General features: G+C 39.0%; 1 protein-coding gene across 1 annotated transcript; it reads left to right on the top strand.

Moving 5' to 3' along the window:
* Positions 1-6,073: 6,073 nt before the first annotated feature.
* LOC134302370 (interferon-induced very large GTPase 1-like) lies at positions 6,074-19,974 on the top strand. The gene is made up of 4 exons (XM_062987451.1): positions 6,074-6,078; positions 6,432-7,048; positions 7,312-7,355; positions 15,142-19,974. The coding sequence occupies exons 1-4, from the start codon at positions 6,074-6,076 to the stop codon at positions 19,972-19,974; spliced, it is 5,499 nt and encodes a 1,832-aa protein (XP_062843521.1).
* The last annotated feature ends 540 nt before the right edge of the window (positions 19,975-20,514 follow it).

Raw genomic sequence — 20,514 nt, 5'->3', positions numbered from 1 at the left:
CTATTAGGGACGAATAATATAAAGATTTAGCTTTTATAAGTGCATATTTATACTCAGTTAGAGCAAGTATCCTTAAAAACGACCAGGAAGATCAGAAATCAGAAAAGCTTTGAAAATGTTCAGTGTTTATGGCTTTTTTGGCTTCTTAATTCACAGAAAATTTTCTCTGCAGGTAAGACTGTGTTTTGTTCTCTTTCTGAATAAAGTCTGCTGATTGAGGCCAGATCACGGCCTCTGGAAATCAATGGAAAGCAATTTCTTGGTAAAAACCTGGCTTAAGGCAGTGCTAGATAATAATGGTGGTCACACAAAATATTGACACTTTGGGCACAATTTGGACATGTTCACTGTGGGGTGTACTCACTTATGTTGCAGCTATTTAGACATTAATGGCTGTGTGTTTAGTTATTTTTAGAAGACAGTAAATCTACACTGCTATACAAGTTGTACACTGACTACTCTAAGTTATATCCAAGCTTTAAGTCTATAGTGTTGTCATTTTCATTTTCCCATGTTGTCCCATGAAAAGATATAATGAAATATTTGCAAAAATGTGAGGGATGTACTTACTTTTGTGAAATACTGTATATGTATGACATGCTTAATTAATTAAATATTAAATATTTAACTCTTTTTGTAAGTAGGAAAACTCAGAAGTGAAGCTATAGAGGCTGAAGTCATGACGGATCATGATCCGGTCTATACAACTCAGCCAGCCACAGATAACTGTGATGCTACAGACCAACTCAGCAGTAAAGAGGAACAAGATCATGAAACTCTCAGCAGCAACGTCCATGTGGACAGTAAAGGAGATTCTAACCAGTACATGACTGCAGGAAACACAGACTGTAACAACAAAGGTAATAATACATTTAATATACAACCACAAATCAGAAAAAAGTTGGGACAGTATGGAAAATGCAAATAAAATAAAAAATGCAGTGTTCCTTACATTTACTTTGACTTTTTTTATTTAATTTGATTGCAGACAGTTTGAACCCAAGATATTTCATGTTTTATTTCGTTTATTAATAAACATTCATTCCTGTATTTCAGGCCTGCAACACATTTAAAAAAAAAGTTGGGTTGGGGCAAGTTAGGGCTAGTAACTAAATAATGACGTGATGTCAACAGGTGATTGTGATCATGGTTTGGTACAAAAGCAGCATCCAGGAAAGGCTGAGAGTCCCTGATGAGCAAAGATGATCAGAGCATCTCCAGTCTGTCCACAAATGTGTGAGAAAATGATTAAAATCACTAAAATGCAGGAATGGATGTTTATTAATTTGAAATTAAGTTGACCAGACAAAACATGAAATATCTCAGGTTCATCCTACAGGCTCCTTGTCTGCAATCAAATGAAAGTCAAATTAAATGTTTTTATTTACATTGTCCATGCTGTTCCAACTTTTTCTGATTTGGGCTTGTAATTTAATTTACACCACTGTTATTGTTGTACTGCATGTACTCACTGATAAGTAGATTGAAAAATGCAGCAATAATGTGCAACAAAAAGTAGTTGAGCTGTACAAATCAGGAAACGGCTACAAGTAAAAAAAGACTAAACCGTTACACATTAATCACTATCAGGACAATAATGATGAAAGTTAAAACAGTTTTGTATTATATTGATAGCACGCACACTGAGGAGGATGACTCAAGCGGCCAAAGTATCTCCAAGAATCAAAGCTGGGCATTTGCTGACACTAGCTCGATTATTTGGTGACATGGTTTCCTAACTGAAATTTGTTTTGGAGTTTTGGAGGGTTGTCAAAATAAAGCCTCTACTGTCAAGAAACATCAAATTCAAGTGCCAACAATTTTCCAGACATTACTAGAGCTTTCAGTGGAAGCACGTTATGTGGTAAGATAAGAGCAAATTACAGCTTTTTGGAAACAAACACCAGCCATGGGTGCTTGGGGGCACAGCAGTAAAACATGCTAGCCCAGCAGAGCTCTTGAAAGATCTTGAACTCACGAGTTTGAATCTCAGCTCTTCTACTAGCAGGTCAGGCACCTATACAGACAACGAATGGCTCATCAGGGTGAGAATGCCCACAACATGGGTGATTTGTATATGTGGGAGGCACAACTGATGAACAGACATACAGGTGCTGGTCTTAAAATTAGAATATCTTGAAAAAGTTGATTTATTTTAGTAATTCCATTCAAAAAGTGAAACTTGTATATTATATCCATTCATTACACACAGACTGATATATTTCAAATGTTTATTTCTTTTAATGTTAATGATTATAACTGACAACTAATGAAAACCCCAAATTCAGTATCTCAGAAAATTAGAATATTGTGACGAGGTACAATATTGAAGACACCTGGTGCCACACTGTAATCAGCTAATTAACTCAAAACACCTGCAAAGGCCTTTAAATGGTCTCTCAGTCTAGTTCTGTAGGCTACACAATCATAGGGAAGACTGCTGACTTGACAGTTGTCCAAAAGATGACCATTGACACCTTGCACAAGGAGGGCAAGACACAAAAGGTCATTGCTAAAGAGGCTGGCTGTTCACAGAGCTCTGTGTTCAAGCACATTAATAGAGAGGCGAAGGGAAGGAAAAGATGTGGTAGAAAAAAGTGTACAAGGAATAGGGATAACCGCACCCTGGAGAGCATTGTGAAACAAAACCCATTCAAAAATGTGGGGGAGATTCACAAAGAGTGGACTGCAGCTGGAGTCAGTGCTTCAAGAACCACCACGCACAGACGTATGCAAGACATGGGTTTCAGCTGTCGCATTCCTTGTGTCAAGCCACTCTTGAACAAGAGACAGCGTCAGAAGCGTCTCGCCTGGGCTAAGGACTGGACTGCTGCTGATGGGTCCAAAGTTATGTTCTCTGATGAAAGTAAATTTTGCATTACCTTTGGAAATCAATGTCCCAGAGTCTGGAGGAAGAGAGGAGAGGCACAGAATACACGTTGCTTGAGGTCCAGTGTAAAGTTTCCACAGTCAGTGATGGTTTGGAGTGCCATGTCATCTGCTGGTGTTGGTCCACTGTGTTTTCTGAGGTCCAAGGTCAACGCAGCGTCTACCAGGAAGTTTTAAAGCACTTCATGCCTCCTGCTGCTGACCAACCTGCACACAGTGCCAAAGCTACCAGTACCTGGCTTAAGGACCATGGTATCCCTGTTCTTAATTGGCCAGCAAACTCACCTGACCTTAACCCCATAGAAAATCTATAGGGTATTGTGAAGAGGAAGATGCTGTACGCCAGACCCAACAATTCAGAAGAGCTAAAGGCCACTATCAGAGCAACCTGGGCTCTCATAACACCTGAGCAGTGCCACAGACTGACCGACTCCATGCCACGCCGCATTGCTGCAGTAATCCAGGCAAAAGGAGCCCCAACTAAGTATTGAGTGCTGTACATGCTCATACTTTTCATGTTCATACTTTTCAGTTGGCCAATATTTCTAAAAATCCTTTTTTTGTATTGGTCTTAAGTAATATTCTAATTTTCTAAGATACTGAATTTGGGGTTTTCATCAGTTGTCAGTTATAATCATCAACATTAAAAGAAATAAACATTTGAAATATATCAGTCTGTGTGTAATAAATGAATATAACATACAAGTTTCACTTTTTGAATGGAATTACTGAAATAAATCAACTTTTTCATGATATTCTAATTTTATGACCAGCACCTGTATAATCCAATTGTAGAGACACTTGCTGCCAGGCGATGCATGGATATTTCTGCAGGCAATTCGTGGCTTCATAGACACAGAGTGCATGTCCTTGACTGGCCTGCCTGCAGTCCAGATCTGTCTCCTAGAGATTAGATTAGAGTAGATTAGATTCAACTTTATTGTCATTGTGCATACAGTGGGGGAAATAAGTATTTGATCCCCTGCTGATTTTGTAAGTTACCCCCTTACAAAGACTTGAACAGTCTGTAATTTTTATCATAGGTAACCTTCAACTGTGAGAGACAGAATCTAAAAAAAAAATCCAGAAGAAAAACATTTAATAAAGGTTATAAATTAATTTGTATTTAATTAAGGGAAATAAGTACTTGATCCCCTACCAACCAGCAAGAATTCTGACCCCCACGGACCTGTTATGTGCCCATGAGGCACACAAATTATTCCTGTCCCTGTATAAAAGACTCCTGTCACAGAATCAGTTTCTTCCATTCAAATCTCTCCACCACCATGGGCAAGACCAAAGAGTTATCAAAGGACGTCAGGGACAAGATTGTAGACCTGCACAAGGCTGGAATGGGCTACAAGACCATCAGCAAGAAGCTTGTTGAGAAAGAGACCACTGTTGGTGCGATAATTCGAAAATGGAAGAAATACAAGATCACAGTCAATCGCCCTCGCTCTGGAGCTCCATGCAAGATCTCACCTCGTGGGGTAAGAATGATTCTGAGAAAGGTGAGGTCAGCCCAGAATTACATGGGAGGAGCTTGTCAATGATCTCAAGGGAGCAGGGAGCACAGTCACCAAGAAAACCATTAGTAACACACTTCGCCGTAATGGATTGAGATCCTGCCGTGCCCGCAAAGTCCCTCTGCTCAAGAAGGCTCATGTACAGGCCCGTCTGAAGTTTGCCCATGAACACCTGAATGATTCAGAGAAAGCTTGGGAGAATGTGATATGGTCAGATGAGACCAAAATTGAGCTCTTTGGCATCAACTCCACTCGCCGTGTTTGGAGGCAGAGAAATGCCCAGTGGGGATGGTGTTCTTGGGGTCATATCCAGCATTTCTCTGCTCACAGCTCCCTTGAGATCATTGACAAGCTCCTCCCATGTAATTCTCGGCTGACCTCACCTTTCTCAGAATCATTCTTACCCCACGAGGTGAGATCTTGCATGGAGCTCCAGAGCGAGGGCGATTGACTGTGATCTTGTATTTCTTCCATTTTCGAATTATCGCACCAACAGTGGTCTCTTTCTCACCAAGCTTCTTGCTGATGGTCTTGTAGCCCATTCCAGCCTTGTGCAGGTCTACAATCTTGTCCCTGACGTCCTTTGATAGCTCTTTGGTCTTGCCCATGGTGGTCGAGAGATTTGAATGGAAGAAACTGATTCTGTGACAGGAGTCTTTTATACAGGGACAGGACTAATTTGTGTGCCTCATGGGCACATAACAGGTCCGTGGAGGTCAGAATTCTTGCTGGATGGTAGGGGATCAAGTACTTATTTCCCTTAATTAAAAACAAATTAATTTATAACCTTTATTTAATGTTTTTCTTCTGAATTTTTTTTTAGATTCTGTCTCTCACAGTTGAAGTGTACCTATGATAAAAATTACAGACTGTTCAAGTCTTTGTAAGGGGGTAAACTTACAAAATCAACAGGGGATCAAATGCAGGAGCATCTAGCCAGAAGTGCAAGATAAAGATTATTTACATATAATACAGTAAAAAGTGCAGTAGTGACCGGATGAAGGTACATATATTAAAAGAGTAAACAGATGATGGTTGTACAGTGTATAGACTACTATATAATTACAAGGTGACTACAGTGGCTAAATCAATTAACTACAGTGGCTAAATGAATGATAATAAATGGAAGAGAGTAGATAAGTCTAGTGGTTAATATGCAATATATACATACATTATTGTTGTGCTGGTGTGATTAGTGCAGAGAAAATGTATGGTGCATCAGGGACAACATGATGTACAGAGCGACCACAGACAGAACAATTCCACCTGCAAAACTGCAGAAATTAGTGTTTTCATGTCCCAAAACATAAAAAGTCTCATAAACAGGAAGGCTGATTGAACATGGGTAAACACACTTCTGTCCCAACTTTTTTGGTGTTTTGAGCATTTTAATTTAAGGATTAATTTAAGCAAAAGAAAAAGCATTGAAGGATGACTTTTTACCAGCTGGTTTTGTTCATTTTTTTTCAGGGGTGTTGATACATGTAGAGAGTGCTGTAGATTCTCTATCCTTTATTTTCATATATATTTTTTAAATAACTATCATTAAAATAAATAGTTTTAATAACAACTGTGTCTTTGCTTCACTCAAGCTCCCAGTAGACATGAAAGCTTTCTTACAACCAGCAGTATGGAAATCCAAATAACACCAGAAAAACATGAGGTACGTACAAAATACTGTCACAATGCATTATGGGTAAAGTTATTATTAATTATATCTTAAGATAGGATCAGTAAATAAAATAAATTTACAGCAGTAACACAATCAGACACAACAATAATGATCACATGGTCTGTGTTTAAGGAGAATGATGATGTTACATCTGAAAGTACCACATCCCAAGTTCAAAGTACCACACTTCAAGCTGAAAGTACCACACCCCACGCTGAAAGTACCACACTCCAAGCTGAAAGTACCACACCCCACGCTGAAAGTACCACACTCCAAGCTGAAAGTACCACACTCCAAGCTGAAAGTACCACACCCCAAGTTAAAAGTAATGTTAAGTTATCCAGTAAATCCCCTGGTCTCACTATTGTACTGTTTGGAAACGCCTCTGCTGTTCACTTTGGAGACACAAATATACTACTAGGACCAAAGCATGTTCTACCACTACAGACCTGTTTACCTAGAGAAACTAAAATATCTGGACATGTTGTGTCAGTGTTCAACATGCTTAACTTACATCAAGATGATGATGATTCCCGAGTTCCTGTTGAGAACATCACTGGTTGCTTAGTTAATGAAAACAGCATCCATTCCTTTATCTTCATTCTGCAACTGGAGATTTTTACAGATGATGATAAACTGGGACTCGAATGGCTGCAAAAAACGTTTGGAGAAAATGTTCTTCCCTTTGTGATGATTCTCTTTACGTATGACAGAAAGGAGGATCATGACTCCATCATAGATGATCTAAAGAGAAACAGTGTACTAGAGCAACTGATAAATAAATGTGGAGGCAGGTACCACACATGCAGCAGGAGTATGGATAACCAATCAGAGATGAGAACACTGGTGGAGAAGATTAACATCCTGGTCTCAGAGAGAAACCAACACTGCTACACCGCTGAGATGTTCAACACAGCACTGAAGCTCAGAGAAGATAAACAAGGACACAAGAGGAAGCAAGGTGGGTGTATATTTTACCTTTTTATCTTTACACACAAACTTGGGGCAGTAGGGAAAATGCAAATAAAATTTGGGCAGGGCCAAATTGTGTTACATTTGGTTTAAAAGAAGCATTAAAAAAAACTTTATTTAACTTAATTTAATATTAGTAAAATTAAAGCCTTAAGATCCAGCATGGCCAGTAAAGCTGAACTGATTGTTAATTTGTCATGTAAAGTGTGGATTATCTTTTTCTTATGTTATTTTCTTGTATTTTATTGATAGACTGTAGCTCTGACCTTTATCAAGAAGCAGCAGAAACAAAATTGGTAAGAAGTCCTTATTGTACACTCATTTAAAAATCATTAGAATGTGGTAAAGTACACTAGATATCGATCAACAATATTATTTCTAAAAAACGTTAAGTGAAAAATAAATATTTAAACAAAGTTCATCGTCTTTAATGTCAGGAACATGCTTGTCCTTTTTCATCCCTGGCCGGAACAGTTTTTTTTTTTGAGGAGAAAAAGGAAAAATACCTGTACCATTGTATCAAATTCCAAGGTCTCAATGCCATCAATGTTAAGATCACCCCTGCCTCTTATGAGTCCTGCCTTTGGATGACTGCAGCAGGCATCTCTCCTCATTAAATTGGACCAGTGCAATCCACATAACCTGATCAGAGTTCAGCAGAGCAATGAGTGGAAAACACCCTTCATTACCCTCTGCCCAAAGTAGTAACAAGGTATTGCTTTAGTACTTAAACTGCCTGATTCTGAGGTTCCTTTCATCATAGAGGTAAATGCCTCCAATGTAAGGATTGGGAAAGGGTAAATCTTGAGGCTACAAGAGTGGCAGTAGCCTGATCTTTGCAACGATTTCCTGGGCAAATGTTTTTGTCCCCACCACACTAAAGGACAAATTCTGCAGGGACAGACTTCAAATTATTTCCTTTACAGTGGGGCCAAAAAGTATTTAGTCAGCCACTGATTGTGCAGGTTCTCCTACTTAGAAAGATGAGAGAGGTCTGTAATTTTGATCATAGGTACACTTCAGCTATGAGAGACAAAATGAGAAAAAAAATCCAGGAAATCACATTGTAGGATTTTTAAATAATTTATTTGTAAATTATGGTGGAAAATAAGTATTTACTGTGAAGCATGGGGGTGGAAACATCATGCTTTGGGGCTGTTTTTCTGCAAAGGGGACAGGACGACTGATCCGTGTTAAGGGAAGAATGAACGGGGCCATGTATCGTGAGATTTTAAGCCAAAACCTCCTTCCATCAGTGAGAGCATTGAAGATGGAACGTGGCTGGGTCTTCCAGCATGACAATGATCCCAAACACACCGCTCAGGCAACGAAGGAGTGGCTCCGTAAAAAGCATTTCAAGGTCCTGGAGTGGCCTAGCCAGTCTCCAGACCTCAACCCCATAGAAAATTTGTGGAGTCTGTGTTGCCCAGTGACAGCCCCAAAACATCACTGCTCTAGAGGAGATCTGCATGGAGGAGTGGGCCAAAATACCAGCTACAGTGTGTGCAAACCTGGTGAAGACTTACAGGAAACGTTTGACCTCTGTCATTGCCAACAAAGGTTATTGAGTTGAACTTTTGTTATTGACCAAATACTTATTTTCCACCATAATTTACAAATAAATTCTTTAAAAATCCTACAATGTGATTTCCTGGATTTTTTTTCTCATTTTGTCTCTCATAGTTGAAGTGTAGCTATGATGAAAATTACAGACCTCTCTCATCTTTCTAAGTAGGAGAACTTGCTGACTAAATACTTTTTGGCCCCACTGTATATGATATACACATTAAAGAAGTTAATAAAAAAATGAGACATTTTGAATTGTTATAATGTTTATATAGCAAATTGAATAGTGAGTAGAACCAGGAGGTTTGGAGCCTGATTAAAGCATATGCTACTAATTAATAGTGGAAGCAAATAAAAGATATAGAGATCAACACTTTGTTGCGAGCACACAAATAGCGTGTACCTGTATAGAACTAATTTAGTGCCAAAACTTCGCAAATAAACAGAACGTATTCTGTAAATATGATATGATTTGCAAACAAACACAACACGATGTACAAATAAAAAACGCTATTTGTAAACAAACACAACACGATCTTCAAATAAAAACATGACTATTTAACGCACACAGTGTGATTTACAAATGCAAAACGCCACTGTGGCAAATGCATATGTGACTTTCAAATAAATGCACAGCTGTTTTCTAATACACTGCACTTCACAAACAAATAGAACACGTTTTACAAATACAAACGCTGTTCCGCAAATGCCGTTTGTGAATCACCTGACTTTTGGCACTGTTCTGGTGCTCGTCTCACTTTTGTAAGATTTTCTCACACCTAAGCAGTAGGGGCCGCTGTGGGTCCTCGTTACAACATGTGAATGAGCGAGAAGAAGCCACTATTAATTTATCCTACCGAGCATTTGTCTATAATTCTGTGCTACTTTTGCCTGCTTTATTTCTGCTAGCGGTTAGTTAGTTTTAATTTTTATGGTTATAGTTAGAGCGTTTTTCATACAACTAGGGAAGCCAATCGTTTTTAAATAGCTATCTGTGACCTTAATATTATGGAACATTGCAGTTAAGTAGAAGGTTGGGTCTAATAAAGTTCATTACTGGCTAAATGTGTTGAGCATTTTCTACGTTATCTTGTACTTAACTGTTTTTATAAGTAAAACAATTTTTGTTGCTGCTCCCTTGCCAGTTCTGTTCTAATTATTTTTCGTTATTCCATGTTCTGTCCGTCTGTCTGTCTGTCTGTCTGTCTGTCTGTCTGTCTGTCAGTGTGGCCAAATATTTTAGCTGTGTTTATGGTCTTATTTAAGTCTTAATTTACTATAAAATATGTTTAAGGTTATCATGATGTTAAAAAAAAAAAACAGTAACACTTGTTGACCCAGTCAGGAATGAAGAACATAAGCGAAAAATAGCTAGAATTTTGCTAAACTATGTGCTAAATTATAGTTGCTAAACTACGCCTATGTGTTCATAAATTAATATGCATTTTTGTAAAGAAAAGGGAACCTTATGACAGCAGGGCTGAGTAGTAACTTAGGACAATGCAGAGATTTTAATCTCATTGTAACTTTATTATTATAACGCTATTGTGGACATTATTTACAGATTTTTTTTAAAAGAGTGTTACCCGTGTGACCTCTGCAGTAGATGGGTACATTTTAATGTGCAGAATGTACACCCAAACTACATATGTTAGAATGTAGACACGTCCTCCAGAGACTCAGGATGTGTTGTTGTTGTTAATAAATCAGTAAATGGACGGGCGGAATGTATTGACATGTGGGTTTCCTCCTGGAGCTTCCGTTTCCTCCTACAGTCCAAAGACGTGTAAGCAAGGTGAACTGGAGACACTAAATTGTCCATGACTGTGTTTGATATTAAACTTTCCTGTTAAACCTCGTGTTAAACCTCGTGTAATGAGTAACTACCGTACCTGTCATTACTGTAACCAAAGTTTAAAACATGACGGTAAAATCCTAATAAATAAATAAACTTGAGCTATATGACTGAGATACAGATCAGTGGCTGTATCGAGATGTGCGACCTATAGTATAAAATAATGATTCATTCAAGAAGGCAAAGCGCTGCATCCACCTAGACTCACAAGCCGGCTGGAGTGGCTTCTTCTCGCTCATTCACATGTTGTAACGAGGACCCACAGCGGCCCCTACTGCTCAGGTGTGATGCATTTGTACGAGTCTGGATGTATTTGTGAAAAAATCTGACAAAAGTGACACGAGCGCCAGAACAGTCACGTGATTCATGAACGGCATTTGCGGAACAGCGTTTGTATTTGTAAAACGTGTTCTATTTGTTTGTGAAGTGCAGTGTATTAGAAAACAGCTGTGCATTTATTTGAAAGTCACATATGCATTTGCCACAGTGGCGTTTTGCATTTGTAAATCACACTGTGTGCGTTAAATAGTCGTGTTTTTTATTTGAAGATCGTGTTGTGTTTGTTTACAAATAGCGTTTTTTATTTGTACATCGTGTTGTGTTTGTTTGCATATCATATTTACAGAATATGTTCTGTTTATTTGCGAAGTTTTGGCATTAAATTAGCTCCATAGTACCTGTCGTTTCATTGTAGCAAGACTCGATTTAAGGCCTGTAGTTGAATCACCTCGGGTCTTTCTCTCTGGCCCTTGTTCAGCTGAGAAGTGGCCAATGACCGTTAATTTAGAGGTGCTTTAATCGGACTGATGCACTCTCCTTTTCTTTGTCTTCAAAGATGGCCAGATATGAAGCACGCATTTCGAAATTTTCTACACGCAATCGAATAGGAAGCAGACTAGTTATGTCGAATCTAAACTTGCGAAAATCAGTAAACTATTGAGTCAAATGGGTCGGCTTGTTCGGCCTATCTTAGCTACATTTTGGAACTATGTGCTGAACTCCTTAAACTGCAAAAACTCACCCATAAACTAAAAACTGAAAAAACTCCACAAAAACCCTAAAAAATAAAATGCTCTAAAAAAAACCTTCAAAGGCTGCCTCAGCTACAGGGGCGTGGATGGCAGAAGATACAGCCAATGGAAGTTAAACTTCCCTTAAGATCACGTGACTAAAAGGTTTCTGTCCACCATGCAATTTAACCACTTGTAGTCAGTAGGTGATGCTAAACCCAAAAACATTTTAAGTTGAATTTTTGTAAAAGTTTGTAAAACCTTTCATGAAATTTAACTCTCAATATCACTAACCCAAGAAAATAACAAAATCTAAATACCAATATGTAGCTCAAACAAGTCTTACATACAGAAGTCGTTACATATGTGATTTAAGCATTAAGTACAAATGTTTTTTATCCTTGAATACAACAATGGTACAACATGATTCTTAACACTATGTTTTGAGTTAAGGACAGTATAAAAAATATATAAAATATATAAAAGATAAACTTATGTAAACAGAATGTCTAAGGGTACTATTCAATTTAATACTGTAACGGTTTAGGGCTATGTTGGACTGGAGGGGCAGACACACACGCAGAGATGTATAATAACCAAAATATATTTATTGAAAACAAAGATAAAAAGACAGGTAAAACAAGACAAGACAAAGGTACAAAATCAAACACAACCTATGCTAAGCTAAATGCTAAACACATGAAACACGAACCTAAACCCTAAGCTAAGCTAAACAGGGACTAGACAGGACTGGACAGGACAACACAAACTAAACAGGACTACAAAGACTAAACAGAGATAAACCGAACTAATGCTAAAGAACATAGGCGAACACACAGAGCTAAGACGGAACTAACAAACAAAGAGGCCAAATAACAGAGACAAAGGCTAAACAAGACTAAACAGGATTACTAGAACATGAACTAACTAGACAGGAACATATGACAAACAAGACAGAAGCAGAAAAAACTAAGCGGATGGGACAGAACAGAGCAAGGCAGAATAGTACAGACAGAACTTCAGGTAAGAGAGGAACAAAGCAAACAGAGTTACCAAGAATAGTCTCCAACCAGCCTTTCCCAGAGCCTCTCTTAAATACTGGCATCTGGGGCTAATTAGTCCCAGCTAACCAATCAAGAGAGGGGAGCTGGCTGAAGACTGAGTGTGCTCACGGAGAGGAGGGCGTGGCACACAGAGCTCAAGAGCACAGATGGGCTGTAATCGTGACAGTACGCCCCCCCCGAAGGCATCTTGACTCAGCTGCTTGGAACCTAAAGAGGTCTCTTGAATCAGCTGCTTGGAGCCTGAAGGCAGCAGCAGCAGAGCTGAAGGAGAATTGTCTGTAGTAGACTGTGGCTTGAACTCTGCAGGCTGGAACATAATGCTTGGAACTTAGACAGGAAACAGAACTGGAGAGGACTTGGAACTGTTCGACTCTGTCTGGGTGGCAGGAGGGCCCGAAAGTATAGACAGACTATTTAGGAGACCCTGACCTGCTGAATTACACTTAGAACTGACAGAGACAGTCGAACTTGGAACAAGACTAGACAAACTAGAACTCAAGGAACCTGACTCAGAGACATGACAGACTTGGACAGACAGACCAGAACAAGACAAGACAGACTGTAAAGACAGACTAGGAACAGGCAAGATCGACGAACTAGCAGAATTAACAGGGTTTTGCTAATTCAGGGGACTACCATGAACTGACAAACATGGTGACATGCTGAACTGACAGAGGACTGACCTGAGTGTGAGTATTAGACACAGTTGCTGGACTATACAAAGTCTCAGACTGACTAGGAGTCATTGATATAGACGGAACCGGCAGACAAACAGAGAGACCCCCGGAGCCCTTGGGGTCAAAACAGGAAACAGGACCAAAATAATTTTGGCTGGCTCCTAATGTGGACATGGGACGGTCATGAGCTTTATAAGCGGGCACTGGCACCTGGACCACATCAGCAGTGGGCACAGGGGGAATTTTACCCTCCCCAGTGGGCACTGGATGTCAGGTATAAGCTGCAGTGGGCACTTTGCTGCGTGAAAATTTGGCTCTCATGAGGCCCTTAAAATCCTTCACCGAGTTCAGCTCAACTCCCCTGTCAGACCAAAGCTGCCTAGCCCATTCACGAGCAGCATCCCTCAGCCGAGACATCATAAACATTACCATTTCTGTTTCAGTGGGCTGAGGGTCCAGAAGGTTCTGCAGGTAGAGCTGGCTCTGGAGAAGGAAGCCTTCAAATCTATGGTTGCTTCCATCATAAGGAGCCGACCTACTAAGCGAGAAGTTTTGAGGAAACCGCATGGAGCCAAAATCTGGGAAGACATGAACAAAAAACATCTTGCTGCGTGCTAACGGGGAGATTATTATGTAACGGTTTAGGGCTATGTTGGACTGGAGGGGCGGACACACACGCAGAGATGTTTAATAACCAAAATATATTTTTTGAAAACAAAGACAAAAAGACAGGTAGAACAGGTAAAAAATCAAACACTCAACCTATGCTAAGCTAAATGCTAAACACATGAAACATGAACCTAAGCCCTAAGCTAAGCTAAACAGGGACTAGACAGGACAACACAAACTAAACGGGACTACAAAGACTAAACAGAGATAAACCGAACTAATGCAGAGCTAACAAAGAGGCCAAAGAACAGAGACAAAGGCTAAACAAGACTAAACAGGATTACTAGAACCTAAACTAACTAGACAGGAACATATGACAAACAAGACAGAAGCAGAAAAAACAAACCGGATGGGACAGAACAGAGCAAGGCAGAATAGTACAGACGGAACTTCAGGTAAGAGAGGAACAAAGCAAACAGAGTTACCAAGAATAGTCTCCAACCAGCCTTTCCCAGAGCCTCTCTTAAATACTGGCATCTGGGGCTAATTAGTCCCGGCTAATCAATCAAGAGAGAGGGGCGTGGCAGGAGACTGAGTGTGCTCACGGAGAGGAGGGCGTGGCACACAGAGCTCCAGAGCACAGAGGGGCTGTAATCGTGACAAATACAATACAATTGTTGAATTGAAAACGTAGGATGTTTGTGTTGAATGCACTGGGATTCCATAATGAAGGAGATTTGCTTTACATACAAAAATGGGGTTTAATTATGTCTGGTTCCTGTCTGGTGTCTCCAGAGAGGTCGTAAACTGAGTTAAGATAACACAAGAGGTGAAAGAGCCAGGTTCCTTGTGACACTGAGAGCCCTCGTAAAGTCATAAAAGGGGGTATTTGTAAGATGAAGGTCGTAAAGGTCGTAAATGTTGCTGATGATGCTAGTAGATGTAAATAGGAGAAGCTGTTAGGTTCTCCTTTTGGCTTCATAAAAATCTTTGAAAATAAACAGCCTCTGGCATAGAGGTCTCAGGGTGGAATTAGCAAACTGAAAAGAACATTTTAAAAGTAATAATTCATGGATCCTTTTTTCGCAGCATTCCGCTGCACCATTATTTTATCATTAATTATGCACTAAAATATTATTTACTATCATTAATACATTAGAAAAGAAAAAAAAGAAGAAAAAGAGATTTGAATAGATGCAAACGTAACCAATTAACAGTCTGTGCAGTGTAATATAAGCCGTAACTATGAATCATGGCCCTAAAAATATTATGAAATCTAATTTACAAAAACATTTTTACAGGAAAAAAAGACAGAGCTTGGAGTAGAAGAACCTGGATCAAAATATAAAGAAAAGAACAAAACAGAACAACTTCTAACTACACTTAATCTTCTGGACAAACAGGAAGTAAAAATGAAAACTTCAGATGTTCTTCAACTAACTTCTCTTTCATTCCATGGCCAGGAATCTTGTGAAGAAAAAGATCTGGTTCAAACCTTCCTACAAAGGTTGTTAATGATGGATTACAGAGCAAGATACATCACCACCAAAAAAGAGAATACTGCTTTAGACCCTCCTTCTCCAGATACAGATGAAGAAGAACTTTATGAATTTGATGAGCTTATTTGGCAAAAAGCTGCATCTTTTGATGGTGATACAAATTCTATCCATCCCATGGATCTTCAGATGGCGGTGTTCCACTGCTCAGACAGTTCCCTGAAGCAACTAATAGTGACTAAACTCTCTCAGTGTCAGTATGCGCTGCCTCTACTGGTGCCAAATCCAATTACTGGAAAGATCGAGTTTCCTCTGTGGACATTTCGCCAAATTATTAAAAGTTGGAAAACCACTGACACTTCTGGTACCAAGATCAGTAAAACCCAGCATGTTTATGAAGCAGAAACTCCAATGGTGGTGTTCTTCAGGTTAGGAGACGTGTCCTTTTCCAAGTCTCAGCTGATGAACAGCTTGATCAGTAAGAAGCATGATACATTCTTCCACAGAAACTGTCCAGGCAGCATTAAAAACCGTCTACTGATGGATGGAGTTGTGGAGATTGCTTGGTACTGTCCATCTGGAAAGGAAACTGATCATTTTACTGACTGTGTTGCTTTCTGTAATCTACATGGTGATGCAGAAACCAGTAAAGAACAACTGGATATTCTGACTGAAATGTCATCTGTAAATGTTGTTCTTTTATCTGATCCTAAAAATGAAAGAAATAAGGAGATGCTACAGAACCTTCTGAAAGACCCCAAACCACTCATCTGTCTCCTTTCTGAGGATCAATCAGGTGTCAGTAAGGTTAATAATAGAAATTACAGAATTGGCCTGAAAGACAGAAATCAGTCAGACGTATCTGAGAACCTCAGAACAACCATTGCAGAGTGTCTGTCCAAGTCATCTTCAGTTTTTAAACTTGAGGATTTAAACAAAAACAATGAGATCAGCACAGATGAAGATGATCCTGAATGCAAGAAAGGAAAAGAAGCTGCACTAGAGATAATAAAACAGCTGGAGGGGAAGGAAATATCCACATTAAAGGAAACACACCTGCCCTGTCAAGGGAAGCTCTGGTATAAGTGGTGTCAGATAAACAAAGACTTACATCAACTTCAAGGAAACAATTTAGAAATGCAAAAGAGTGAAAAACAAACACAAATGAAACAAATCCGTGAACAGCAACAAGAAATTGGACAATCGGCCTTTATGAAAAAAATTGTTTCCTTACTGAATTCTCTATCAGGAAATGAAAAATCATTCTTTATTAAATGGCTCGAGATTCTACTGGACAAACAAACCTCAGATGATCTTTCAGATCTTCATCACAAGTACAATGAAACATGGACAAGGGTTTTAGACCTCAAAAAGAAACATGATCAATCCAAAATGATGAAGGCTGAGCAAACAGTACTTGAGGAAATTTCCATGAAACTGAATGCAGCAACATTTGGTCTGGAACACATCTTCAGAGAGATGGGTCAGATATACGAGTCAAGTCAAAAAACATCTGGAGAAAGAAGCATCTTCAATCTTCCCAAATATGCTGCAGAACTCATAAAATCTGGTCTTCCAATGGAGCTGATGGATGGTGATGCTGCTCATGTTCCTCTGATTTGGGTTTCAGCAGTTCTAGATGAACTTATAAAGAAACTGGGAGACCAGAGAGTCTTTGTGCTGTCAGTTCTAGGGATTCAGAGCACAGGAAAATCCACCATGCTGAATGCCATGTTTGGACTCCAGTTTGCTGTCGGTGCTGGAAGGTGCACCAGAGGAGCCTTCATGCAGCTGGTCCGAGTATCAGAGGAGATGAAGGAGCAGCTGAAGTTTGACTACATTCTTATTGTAGATACTGAAGGGCTTCGAGCACTTGAGCTTGAAGGAAAATCCACTCACCATCACGATAATGAACTGGCAACATTTGTTGTAGGTCTTGGAAATCTGACTTTGATCAACATATTTGGTGAGAACCCTGCTGAGATGCACGAGATTCTTCAGATTATTGTTCAGGCCTTTCTGAGAATGAAGAAGGTCAAACTAAATCCCAGATGTATGTTTGTCCATCAGAATGTTGGTGACATCACTGCTGGAGAGAAGAACATGGAGGGCAGGAGACGTCTACAGGAAAAACTGGATGAAATGACAAAATTAGCTGCTAAAGAGGAAGACAGTGAAGCTGGATGCTTCAGTGATGTTATTGCTTTCAATGTACAAGATGATGTTCAGTATTTTGCACAGCTCTGGGAGGGCAGCCCACCAATGGCTCCACCAAACCCCTCATACAGTGAAAATGTTCAGAAGCTAAAGAGCGCTATTTTCACAAATGCTACCAAGTCTCATGGTATGAAGCTCTCAGAGTTTAAATCACGCATCAGTGATCTGTGGAAGGCTCTACTGAACGAGAACTTTGTTTTTAGCTTCAAAAACACACTGGAGATTGCAGTCTACAGGAAACTAGAAACTGAGTTCGGAAAATGGACCTGGTCCCTCAGAAGTGCCATGTTAGAACATGAAGAAAAACTGCACACCACAATTAAAAACAGAAAACTGCAAAAGATTGAGGACAAAGACCTTTATGATCACATGAAGAAGACCAAAGAAGAAGTGGAGAAATCAATGAAGTGTTACTTTGAAGAGGACAGAGACAAAGTCATTTTAATTCAATGGCAAGTTAAATTTGAACACAAAATTAAACAACTTTTTGAAGATCTTGTCAAAAATGCAAAAACAAACCTGAATGATTTACTTCAGCAGCAAAAAGCTCGAGAAGCTTTTAATCACAAAAAGACAGAGTATGATGAAAAGCTCTTCAATATGAGTAAAGCACTTGCTCTACAACTAAAAAGCACAGAAACTGATGAACGAGTACTGAGACAGGAATTCGATAAAGTGTGGAACAAATGGGTCTCTGATCTAACACGAGACACTCCTTCAGGAAAAGCTTTTAATGTTTGGGAGGATGTGATACAGATTCTGTCTGAAGATAATGAACAAGCTGCTGTACATGAGCGAATATCTCAGAAAGATTACACAAAGATAGACAAACTAGGTGATTATTCACGCTACATTCTCTTAACCAAGCACGAAGAAGGGAAAAGACATTTGGAGGAAGTGCAAGTCACTAAAAAATCTAAGGTCAAAAATGAAAACAATTTACTTCCTGAAAAACTAAAATTCTGGAAAACTGGTTTTTCTTTATTTCAATCACACAGTGAGTCAGAGATAAATCCTTTGTATTTTGAAGAACATGAGTTAGTGAGAAATTTGATCAGAAATGTCATCCAAGAATCTGAGGATTTAATCAAGAAGATCTGCAGCAAAATTACAGGACTGGGGTACAAAAACAACTACATTCAGGAAATAACTGACCAGGTCAAACACAAAGTTGGGCAATATCACAGTGAGAACAAGAAAATAAAGCTGAAGAAGGAATTTACTCTGGATCTCTGTCTTCATGTGTGTCACCTTGCAAATCCCAAATTCATCAAGATCCACCAACAGTTCAGAGATAAAAATGATGTAAAATTTTATCTGGAAAAGCAGAAACCACAATATTACAGCATCTTCCAAAACTACTGCAGAGGAGCAACAACCACAACAGTATTTGGTGAACTTGTCTACAACAGTCTTGTACCAGCCATCCTGGAAGCAGCCTACAATAAAACTGCTATTGATCTGTCAACACAGATGAGATCAGACATGCCAGAATTTAATGGTAACAGATCACATCTTGAGAAACACATCCTGAAATCTCTGGCAGAGGAGGAGAACTTTGAGAAGTACATGGAGTACATCAACCATCCCAAGAAACACTTTGAACGGTTTATTACAAAAAAGGTTAATAAATACATCACTGAAAATAACAGTGAGGTTCTGAATCTTTTCAAAGGAAACCTGAAACACAAAGAGCAGAAAGTGATGAACGCTGTAAACATCACAACTGAAAAAGTGAAGAACAGCAGTGGTGATGCAAACATGTGGCTGAGAAGTTTGAAGAATTCACTAACAGATGAGCTGAGCTTAAAAAAAATAACCTGCAGTGGTCTGAAGGAAATTACAGATTTAGATTTTCTTCGGCAGTTTGTGTGTGAAGGTCTCACAAAGATGATGTCAAAACAACATAAAAGCTTCAACAGTGTAACAGACATCAACATGGAGAAGTTCAGGAAGAAACCAGATGAGATTCTGATTGAACATCTCTGTCATTGCTGCTGGGCTCAGTGTCCATTCTGTAAAGCCATCTGCACCAACACAATGGAGGATCATGATGGAGATCACAGTGTCCCCTTCCACAGAGTAGATGGAATCATAGGATGTTACTACAGATATACAACAAATCTCAATGCTGATATTTGTACAACTTTAGTACAAAGTGATAAAGGTTTCTACCCCCGTCATGATACAGATGATACAGTACCTTTTAAACAATACAGAAGAGCAAAAGGAAAATATGCTAGGTGGAGCATCACTCCTGATAATTCAGAGCTCACATACTGGAAGTGGTTTGTGTGCAGATTCCAAAGAAACCTGGAGCAGTACTATGGTAAAACATTCCAGGGAAACGGAAAGATTCCCACTGGATGGAAAAAATACACAAAAACACAAGCTATAGAGAGTCTGTATGAATACATCTGAAGAATTGTACAATTTATATGTACATACAAAAGATTTATAATGATTACTTATTAGTATGGTCAGATAAATAATGATGTATATTCTCACTGTTTAGTAAGTGTTGTGAGATTTATAGATTAGTAGGATGTGCATGAACTTGTTTTTTCTTATTAAACGTAATAATGATTTGCATGTAACAGTTAAACAACTAAAGATCAATATTTTAATTTCATTTCAGTACATGTATGAAGGAACTTTATTTAATATTTATAGTCATTAGAATTTATAAATATATACAAAATACAAATAAAGCTGAATTCTGTTCTCTTCTAATTCTAAATGTAAAAAAATCTGACAGTAGAAAAAAAGACAGCAATGACTTGCAAATCATTTTAGGTGAGCGGAACAAATTGGATGTTTCAACCTGTGGGGCGCGAGTGCCTGACCAGGGGGCATTGCGAGATTTCTTTTACTTCTAAAACTAAAGCAATTCGTTTTTCACCCACGGGAGACATATTTCTTTAGTCTAACTGACCACGCACACACGCACATTAGATGTTA

This window comes from Trichomycterus rosablanca, chromosome 2 (genome assembly GCF_030014385.1).
Source record: "Trichomycterus rosablanca isolate fTriRos1 chromosome 2, fTriRos1.hap1, whole genome shotgun sequence".
Classification (NCBI taxonomy): domain Eukaryota; kingdom Metazoa; phylum Chordata; class Actinopteri; order Siluriformes; family Trichomycteridae; genus Trichomycterus; species Trichomycterus rosablanca.
Note: the sequence above shows the minus strand (reverse complement) of the source record. Positions and strands in the feature narration are given on the sequence as shown.

Bases quoted from the DNA above. Each gene is read 5' to 3' on its own strand.
- LOC134302370 (XM_062987451.1), top strand. The intron at 7,049-7,311 runs GTGGGTGTATAT...TTTTATTGATAG, and splicing joins AGGACACAAGAGGAAGCAAG to ACTGTAGCTCTGACCTTTAT. The intron at 7,356-15,141 runs GTAAGAAGTCCT...ACATTTTTACAG, and splicing joins AAGCAGCAGAAACAAAATTG to GAAAAAAAGACAGAGCTTGG.